At 34.2% G+C, this 10,340-nt stretch overlaps 1 protein-coding gene across 1 annotated transcript; it reads left to right on the top strand.

The window, feature by feature from the left end:
* The first annotated feature begins 2,744 nt into the window (after positions 1 to 2,744).
* On the top strand, positions 2,745 to 8,782 carry LOC108838421 (uncharacterized). Its single transcript, XM_057001452.1, has 19 exons — positions 2,745 to 3,079; positions 3,271 to 3,374; positions 3,519 to 3,608; positions 3,695 to 3,770; positions 3,840 to 3,914; positions 4,085 to 4,138; positions 4,626 to 4,685; positions 4,777 to 4,893; positions 5,048 to 5,142; positions 5,241 to 5,449; positions 5,832 to 5,929; positions 6,031 to 6,134; positions 6,220 to 6,382; positions 6,538 to 6,660; positions 6,830 to 6,912; positions 7,389 to 7,521; positions 7,616 to 7,645; positions 7,766 to 7,836; positions 7,966 to 8,782. Exons 1-19 carry the CDS (start codon positions 3,041 to 3,043, stop codon positions 8,657 to 8,659), a joined length of 2,418 nt encoding a protein of 805 aa, XP_056857432.1. The 5' UTR covers positions 2,745 to 3,040; the 3' UTR covers positions 8,660 to 8,782.
* The last annotated feature ends 1,558 nt before the right edge of the window (positions 8,783 to 10,340 follow it).

The raw sequence follows: 10,340 nt of genomic DNA, 5'->3' as shown, positions 1-10,340 counted from the left end.
GTATGTAGAGAGTGCAATTATTTTTTAAAAATTTAGCTGTACAAATTTAGCTGTAGATAAATTGGTTGTAGCTGTACATTCATTACTGTAGATTTTGTTGCAGAGATTTTTGCTGTAGTTAAATTCGTTGTAGTTATAAGTTATAAACGGTAGATATTTTAAAATAAAATATGTGAAATATGTAATGTATATATAAAATAATTAATATTTATCAATTAAAGAATTTATATTAATTTTTTTTTATATATTACCAAAGTTTACTATTATTTAAAATGTGATATGTAAATAATAACGAAGTTATTTAAAATATTTCAATCAATTTAAAAACACCCAAAATTAAATTAAACATTTAAAGATGGCTTAATTATGATTATCTAATTTATTTTATATTCTAGATAGTTTGTTGTATTTTATAGATTCTACAGTCTACAAAAGAAAGCTTTATGTTTTATACTTAAAACACATAAGAAAAAAAATTGCTATAACTTTTTTGATGTAGCCTTAAAAATAAACCTAAAGCACGATTGGTAAAAAATTATAGAAACTTGATGTAAGATTTAACTACTAAAATTAAAACTACAAAATAATTGGTAAAATTTGGTGATTTAAAAATAAATAAAGCTAAAGTACGAAGATAAAATTCAATCAATCACCCACACTATTCGCACCAGCGTGGACTACCACCACCGCACTAAACCACGAAGGAAAATAATAAGTCCTTAATTTATTACACGAGTTTGTGAAATTGATCACCTATTCTATTAATTCTTCAGCATGACCTATTGATATTTGTTGTGTCCAACTTAAAATATAACTGCATTTAAATTAACCACTTCAACTAGCAACAAATTTTATGCAACCGTAATATTCCTTCTTTTTTAGAAGTAACCGTGATGTGCCTTTGATATTATCATGATAAATAACTACCGTACGTGAGAGGTATAACTAACTACTGTAACGTGCCTTTGATATTTCATGAAGTATATATTATCATACTATTAAAAATTGAGAGGTACTTATGTGATTATATAGACTTTATGGAATATTCTTTTGATGATGATTTCCACATACAAATCATTAATAGAAATAACTATACAACCCAGATACAAACCCACTTTTGATAATTTTTGTTAGTTTTAGACAAAAATAAATATTATTTATTAGCTTGATAATATTTTTGTCATCGTTAGCTTTATAACATATATTATAAATATCTTTTATTGTCATGATAAATAACTACCAACAGCCCATGAGTTAAAAATCATAGCAAATATATAACTTAATAATATATAGCTTTCAAAACAGATTAAAATTTGACCAAATACAATAAAAGTTCATGAATCAATTAAGATAAATAATAAATATAAATAGCTGTTTTATAAGAAAATTAGATTATTTAATCCATGTGTTCTATTAATTTAGGAACATGATCTGTTTTTATTATTATGGAAGTATTATTCATAAAAATATATTTTACGGGTTTTAGTTTAACGGGTTTTAAATAGGTTATTCGATTAAAAATATTTATTAAATGTGATTTTTATTTAAAGTTAGTGAAGACTATATTAATCTATTTACATACATATCAATACTATTAATTCTTCAACATGTCCAATTAATATGGGTTATGTCTAATTTAAAAAAGTGGCATCCAAATATAACTAACTAAAGTAACCGTATAATAATAATAAGAAAACTGCCTAACTTAATATATAGTCAACCTCCATAACCACTAAGTCCTGTTTTAAGGGCTACAAATATTGCAACATAAATGTACGAATATATATATTTTTGTTTCATTTTCCTTACTCTTTTACTTCACCTATTAATCATCCTATATCTAATTCCAAAATCATAGTATCTATTTAACAACCAAAAATATTCAGGAATCAAAATATAACCTCCTTCTACATATACGATATGGACTAATATACTGTATTTATGTATTTTTTGCTTACTCCTATTTTATAAAATATAGAAAGTGGATATGTATGTATACGGGTAGGTTTTCTATGAAAGGCTCTTGTGCTTGAACTAAATTTTACAAAATATTAATAACTTTTTAAGTATTTAAATGTCTATTGTAAATAATAAAATTAAATTTTAAATCTAAAATAATCTAAAAGTAAAACATAAAATTATAATTGATAATTGATAACAAAAATAAACTAATACCAAATCACAACAATTAGATTTGTTAATAGATTCATAATCCACAAGATCATATATATATTTTTTATATAAAAACCAAAATTTAATTTCCTAATTAAAATACAAACATATTCTAATAATATAATTAAAAATCCAAATAGTTAATAATTAAAAATTACGTATTGGTTTAACCAGTGGTTCAACTGGTAACCGAGTTTTGAGTTTTAGTGGATTTCCATGGGTTTTACCGGGTTTCCGTGGGTTTTACCGGGCTTCGTGGGTTTTACCAGATTATTAAACAATGATGTTTTTCCTAAACTCAAATAGAATTACATACCAGATCCATGGATTTACCGATTTAATCGCGAATCCGGATCGGTTTCAAAATATTGTGTACAAGTGTATAGTTATATAACATCACAAATTCAATATAATTATCAAAACTTTTAACTAATAATCTTTTTAAATATAGTAAATATGATTACAATAAAACACAAATAAAAATTAAAAACAAAAAATATACCCGATCTTTGGAGGCGGTTCATAATCTAGTTATTTATTAATTAACACACACTCAAGTCGATTATCGCAGAAACAATGAAATAATAATAATACGCCCGAATAAGTTTCCCCGTGTTCACTTTTCCCCTCGTTTATGCAAAATTTTCAAAAACCTGGATCTCAATCTCTCTATCTCTCTTTTGATTGATCGGTTAGGGTTTTTCAGCTCCCATACGACGAAATCACTGCTCCTCCACCGCGAAGAAGCGATTACCTACTAGATTCACTGCTAGGTTCTAGGTTTTAGGTTTGGATCTAGCCAAGTTCTCCTCCTACGGCGAAGCTTTTGAGCTCCACTCCACTCCACTCCTCACTCACTCGCAGAGCCATGTTCTGGAAGCTCACGTCTCTCTCTGCATCTTCTCCGGTGAGTTTTCCTGTCCATTGTAGCTTTTCCTTGAAATTGATCTTATGATTATTATTCTCAGTGCTTCGTTACTTTGAACACGGTTCGTTGTGGATAAATTGTATTAGTTTCTGTTCTGAAATTCGATTTGCTTAATAATTTTTTAGGTTTTCTGAATTATTATTCATGTTGATATTCTTTCATTATGTTAGGTGGAGACGATACTAGACAAGGAGAATTTCACCTTGGAAGAGCTTCTTGATGAGGAAGAGATTATTCAAGAATGCAAGGCTTTCAACAGCCGCCTCATCAATTTGTTAGTTTTTGTTTTATAATTTATGGTTTCATAGAATCAGATGGAAACTAGTGTCTGCTGTATTTGTGAAGGTTTAGTTTAGTTGAGGAGTTCCATATTTTTTCTTGGAAAGCTTTATTTATTGTGTATTAATAATGTTTGCAGTCTAAGGGATAAAGCTCAAGTGGAGCAGTTATTGCGGTACATTGTTGAAGAACCTCCAAATGATACTCCTGATAGTAAACGTGTTTTCAAGTAATATATGCTGCTTCATTGGGAGTTACCTTGTCTTACTCAATTCTTTTCCTCTCCAGCTAATAAATAGCTTCTTCTTCTCTTAGGTTTCCATTCGTCTCGTGTGAAATATTTACATGTGAAATTGATGTTATTCTAAAAACTCTGGTGGAGGACCAAGAGGTATATTTCTTTTGTGCATCTGTAATGTGTTTTATTGTTACCTCAATTGTTGGCTTAATTTTCTTGCAGCTGATGGACTTGCTTTTTTCTTTTCTGGAACCTAATCGTCCTCATACTGCATTGCTGGCAGGCTATTTTAGCAAGGTACTCTCTCTTATGCTACATAAGTTTGCGTATTTAGCCAACTTCTGGTACTTCTTTGTTTATATTCATATATTAATATATATATATATATATATATATATATATATATATATGGCTTCACTTATTTCAAGGCTCCATGATGTGCTGCTGCTTGTCTCTGTTTGCTGTAGGTTGTCATTTGCCTTATGGTCAGAAAAACTGCAGCGCTTATGAATTATGTGAAAGTAAGTAATAACCTTTACTTAAAAGGATGTTAATCTTATTTTCTTCTCTCCCTTTCTTGCATGAGCTTTGTGATTATATTTTGATTGAGCTGTAAAAAGTATGTACATCTCCGTCAAATTTGGGTCTGTATGATGGATGAACTTTAGGTGGCTGGAAATTTTAAATGAGAACTTTAGTAATATCTTATGAAATTTATTTGACTTAGTTACTGGAATTTTGTAGGAGCATTGTAGAGTAAGACTTCTTTTCTGTTAACTGTGCAATTCGGAATTCATAGTTCTTTCCAATATATTCTTGACAGATACATCTCTGCCCACTTACTGCATTGTAAGAAGATAAGATTGGCATGACTCTAATCTCATTTGAATTGCTGGCAATTATTTTGTTGTGACAGAAAAACTAGTTGAACTGTCTATGTTTGTTTTGTGTTGAGCTACGGCTACCTACTCTGGCTACAGTTCTCAAAGTTACTTTTGATAATCACAGGGACATCAAAATGTTTTCTGCCAGCTGGTTGATTTGATTGGAATAACATCCATCATGGAGGTAATTGGTTTGTCTTAGACGTAGTGCACCTGGTGTGGGCCGTGTGGCTCAGAGATCATTTTTGCAATGATATTTATGTCACACTGTCTAGGTTTTGGTTCGCTTGGTTGGGGCGGATGATCAAGTCTATCCCAACTTTCTGGATGTGATGCAATGGCACGCAGATAGCAATTTACTTGAAATGATCGTGGACAAACTTAAACCATCTGTAAGTGGTGAAGCTTTTCTATATTTACAAGAGGCTCATGATTTTGTTTGATAAATCTAGGATATCTGATCTGGCTTTCCTAGTTTATTTTATCATCTTCTTCACTCTGATCTGATATTTGTAGTTTATTGCAATCTTTTCCAACTTGAATCAGAGTCCTCCGGAGGTTCAGGCAAATGCTGCAGAAACATTATGTGCAATTTCTCGGAATGCACCATCAGCTTTAGCTACACAACTCTCTAGCCCTGGGTTTGTAATCTTTTATTCCGTTATTGATTCATATTGCTTCATTATATTGATACAGAAGTATTTGACGTGGCAGCACAACTTTTTCCCTGTTTATGCAGTTTCGTTGCTAGGATATTTGGTCATGCTTTTGAAGACTCACACTCAAAATCTGGTCTAGTTCATTCTCTTTCAGTATGCACCTCTCTGTTGGATCCGAGAAAATCAGCTGCGTCATCATCTATGTTTTCTTATAGAGGTCAACAACACATGTTCGAGTCTCCTGTCCCAGTGTCTCAGGAGACTATTGGTGCCATGCTGCCTAAACTCTGTAAGTTGGAACATATGATGTAATATTTCACATGACTATCAAGATTATATTACTTTTCCCTTTCGGGATTGATTGCACATAATCTACTTTTGTAAATAAACAACTGCCAACCATTTTCTTCTGTGAGATATCTTCCAATTTGCGTGGATTTAAGGTCTATTTGCATGTCATGTTTGATTTTCGCTGCTCGCTAGTCGCTATGCTGTCTGTTCTGTTTTGGTTTATATTGATTAAAAGGAAACTGGTTTCACATCAATGCCATAAAGTTTTGAGATATTTTCGGAGCACTTTTTGTATATGTAGGATACTGTCTCATACAAACATTCCAAATCAGGTTTTACGTATTCGATGGCCTTAAATGATCATTATATTTTTTCTGCAGGCGACTTGCTTATACTTCTCAATATAGCATCTGACAGCACAGTATTGCCTACAACATATGGTGAGCTGAGGCCTCCTCTTGGAAAGCATCGTCTAAAGGTCTGATCCAAAAGTTGTAGTTCTACGATAGCAACAGTGGTTTTTAATATATAAAGTTTCTATGCTTAATTCGACTCAGTATCCCAAATTTGTTCTTTCAGATTGTGGAGTTTATTGCATTTTTGTTGAGAACTGGAAGTGAAGCTGCACAGAAGGAGTTAGTTAGTTCAGGAATAATTAAAAGAACCCTTGATCTATTTTTTGAGTAGGCATTTTCTAAACTTCAAACTCTTGATTTCAGTGTTGCGTTTTCTACATCTTATATAATCAAACACTTTTAACGTATGAAGGTACCCATACAATAATGCTCTGCATCATCAAGTGGAGGCTATAATACTTTCTTGTCTCGAAAACAAGAGCGATTTGATGGTTAACCATATCCTTCGAGAATGCAATATGATTGGAAAATTCCTCGCTTCAGACAAGGACTCGGATCTCGCAGGTGATAGCCAGGTATTACCATTTGCTGTGTTCACAAAGTTTTAACTGTTCATTGGTATATGACGTAGTGTCATGGTGGGCAGCTCCAAGTAAGAGCCATTAATTCACTGCTCCAAAGTTCATTTGCCTGACAAGTACTCTTTGACATTTTCTTTTCTGTGAGGTAGCCAACTGTAACAGCCACTGGGAAGAAACCCCCCCGAGTCGGATATATTGGACACATCACAAGAATATCAAATAAAATTGGTCAGTTGAGTAATAGCAATGACCAGCTAAAGGGATACCTTGAGGTTGGTATTACAGTCTCTTGCTGTGTAGTTTTTCTTCTGCCGCATTTGTTGTCACTCTACACGGAATATAAAGCCATTAGTCGAGTCGTACGATGAGGTGTCCACTCACTCTCAGCGCAGTTTTTATGTGTGCTGGCTGACTGGGCTTTGTTCATTCTCAAATGTTTAGGAAAACAGGGAATGGAATGAGTGGCAAGGTAGTGTTCTGCAGGAGCGCAACACTGTTGAGAATGTCTACAGATGGGGATGCGGGTATGTCCATTACCCTTGCTCACTAATCGTATAGTAACCATCAGCATGATCAGTCACTGCTACATATGCATATTATTGATGTAAAAGTTTACGTGTGATCCTTGTCAATCGTGGATAATAAAACCCTTAAAGATATTTACTTAATGTGACTAACGCTAGGGAAAATATGCTTTGTGGGTTTGTCTTATAGTTCTTTTTAGTTCTGCTGGCTGTAGGGTTATACAATCAATAAAATTACTCGTGATTAGTAAGACCTGATCAAATGCAGTTTTTGCTCTATACTATATGTCATATATATATATACTATTGAATCTAGAAGGTGACCTGTTGTGGGACTTTGGATTACTCTAGATATTATACAACTTACAGTCGTAGTCCAGTGTTATTTCTTCTCATCATGAGCTTGTCCTGGGGGTTTAGATTTTATATTCACTCTTGGTTACTATTCCTAGACCCATCTGTTAAATTAAATGTAGGCGCCCAACGACAGTACAAGATAGGACAAGAGATAGCGATGAGGAAGACAAGGATTACGATGTTGCTGCTCTGGCCAATAATTTAAGCCAAGCATTTACGAATAGAATGTATGGAAACGATGACAATGAAGAGGTATATTCACTCATCCTAGTATCCGCCTTTTCCCCTCAATTATGACACGATTTAACTGTTATTGATTCATCTTCTTCCTATCTTCTCTCGTCAGGACCAAAACGCTCTTGATAGAGATGATGATGTAAGTCTTGCAGACTTCCTCTTCCCCCTTTTGTTCTTTTTTATCACACCATAATACATACAAGGATGTACATCAATAACATTATGTTGAAAATTGGTATTTTGTTTTCATACTACACAGGATGTGTACTTCGACGATGAATCTGCGGAAGTAGTAATTTCATCCTTGAGACTCGGGGATGACCAAGGAAGGTTAGTTTTTTCCTTCTCGTTTTTTCTCTACAGATACTGGTGTCCGCATTATCTTTGCTTTAACCCTCAGTTGTTACATTTTATTTGATATAATTATGACTTTGAATCTTTCTCATTACTTTGCCGCAGCTTGTTTACGAATTCAGATTGGTTCACATTCCAAGACAACAGATTCGGTTGTACGCCCTCTGACACAGCAGGTTCCAATACGTTACAGGAGGACGAGGAATTTAACAGAGCCTTCAATGCCAACACTAGCAGCAGTGATGACGACGAGGTGGTCGTTGGGGAACAAGACGATGATCTAACCAGGAATCCAAAGGATAGCGCAGCTGAAACCAACTTCCAAATGGGGTTCGTCGACTTCAACACGCCGGAGAAAACCGAAGAAGCTTTTGCAGAGCAGCCACCCGAATGGGTTGGGTGGAGCGAACCGTCATCCGATATGCAAGTGAGTAGTGGCATTGGTCTGAACCCATTCCTTGATGATGATGACGATGATGACAGCAAAAACATGATGAACCTCGACATACCAACAATGCCTGAGGGAAAAACCGAACCTGTGATACCAAATGGGTCGTCGTCACCAACAGAAAGATCGCTGTTCGAGAAGGATGTGGAGTTTGTGGGAGTGGAAGCAGAAGGGACAGAAAAAGCGATGGAGCAAGCAATGAAAGAAGGGACAGTAGGGGAAGCTGGAGCGATGAAGAGGAAGATGGAGACGGTTGAGAACCAAAAGGCGGAGGAGGAAAGTTCGGGAGTGAAGGAGTTCAACGATAACAATTTCTGGAAAGTGGATCAACAAGTTGGAGTTTTGGAGTGAAAACAAATCAGCTAATCTTGTACATTATGATTTTGTATCGAGAGTGTTGTGTAAAAAAACTTTTACTTTTAGTTGAAATTTGGTTTAAAAGTCTTTCCTCTGAAAAAAAAAATGTTTCTTACTCTCGTTTATCATCATCAGGTTTCTGATGTTGTCAAGTTTTCTATAATTTTTCTTCAACTAATGCATGACAAAACGAGGCATTACCTACCATTGAAGAATACAAAGAATAAAATTATCTCATAGAGCTAAACCAACATTGGCTTTTCTTCACCTGTCTTCCATATATAAGCCAAATATGTTTCTGTAAACATACTGCTAGCAAAATGGAACATACAACACATGAAAACTACTCTTTCTACAAATCCCACCCATCTGTAAACTTACTTGCCCTACAAGCAACTACTCTTTTTACAAATCCCACCCATCTTTTCTTTCACCAAACTCCCACCTCCGATCAGACAAACTTCCGTACAACTCAGAGAATCTCCGTAGACACTCGCTTCTCTTCCTGTAATGCTGATTCGTGTTTCCACTACGAGATGATGATGCCTAAGTCCGTTCCAAGAATTTTCACCTTTACGAGGGACGACGCTTCTAAATCAAACGGGACTTGGACTTCTCTATACTCATCCTTGGAGAGAGCTTCGATCTTAAACACGAGCGACGAGGAGCTTGAGGAGCTGGACTCTCCTCTTACATCTATCGTCGACAAAACGAGTGAGTTTAATGATTCTGCGACTTCAAATGCAAGATACAAGCTTCTTCGTCAAGTGTGGGCTTAGTTGAGTGTGAGTCATTTTGGAAACAAGTGAAAAAACTGTAAGCAATGTGTTAGTTACTATGAGTCTCTATGGGGGCTATTTAAAAAGAGTATGTTCCAGTGAGAATGTGGAGAGCTTTGTTACACATCGTAAGAAGTCGAGTTTTTAAAATTTGCATAAAGCGAAAAACGGTGCCGTTTGATTTATTAGTTGTCTTTTTAACTCTATATGAAACTTGAACGCGCCTTTTTTCGAAGAATTTTGAAAATGTCGAAAATCAAAAGGAAATCCATGGACTAACTATCATAGAAATGGGCACGTGGTGCTCACTCTCCAAAAATGAGAGTGGGCAATCATAAACTGCAATTTTACACTATTAAATTTAATTTTTTCTAAAAAATTATTTTATATACATGATTAATACATCAAACTCTAGTGGTTAGGAATTCTAATTAACAGTTTTGAAGACTTTCAAAATTTTATATTTCTTGCTCTAGGAACAATGTTGCTAGTAAAAGTAGTTTTTCTTAGAACACAGTTTTTTTAAAAGGGTGATTTTTTTCGATTTTAGTGTGGCTTTTCCGGCCAATTCAGTGGTATTCAAGGCCAGATTAATAGTACGTTGGAAAGATTGCAACGAGTACTACGATATAGTATATTTAAACGTTGAAACAGATTTGAAAAAAATGTTTATACTCCCGTTTATTTTCATCAGGTTTCTGATGTTGTCAAGTTTTCTGTAATTCTTGCATGACAAAAGCGAGGTATTACCGTTGAAGAATACAAGAATAAAATTATTTCATAGAGCTAAACCAACATTAAAAGGCAAACGTTGGCTTTTCTTCACCTGTCTTTCAATATAAAAGCTAAATATGTTTATCTGTAAACATACTGCTAGCAAAATGGAACATACCACG

Source organism: Raphanus sativus, unplaced genomic scaffold (assembly GCF_000801105.2).
Source record: "Raphanus sativus cultivar WK10039 unplaced genomic scaffold, ASM80110v3 Scaffold3634, whole genome shotgun sequence".
Classification (NCBI taxonomy): Eukaryota; Viridiplantae; Streptophyta; class Magnoliopsida; order Brassicales; family Brassicaceae; genus Raphanus; species Raphanus sativus.
The sequence above is the reverse complement of the archived record's forward strand: the minus strand, read 5'-3'. Positions and strand labels throughout refer to the sequence as shown.

Coding starts and splice junctions, on each gene's coding strand:
- LOC108838421 (XM_057001452.1), top strand. CDS start 3,041: ATGTTCTGGAAGCTCACGTCTCTCTCTGCATCTTCTCCG. Junction 3,609..3,694: donor GATAGTAAACGTGTTTTCAA/GTAATATATGCT, acceptor TTCTTCTCTTAG/GTTTCCATTCGTCTCGTGTG. Junction 7,837..7,965: donor CTCGGGGATGACCAAGGAAG/GTTAGTTTTTTC, acceptor ACTTTGCCGCAG/CTTGTTTACGAATTCAGATT.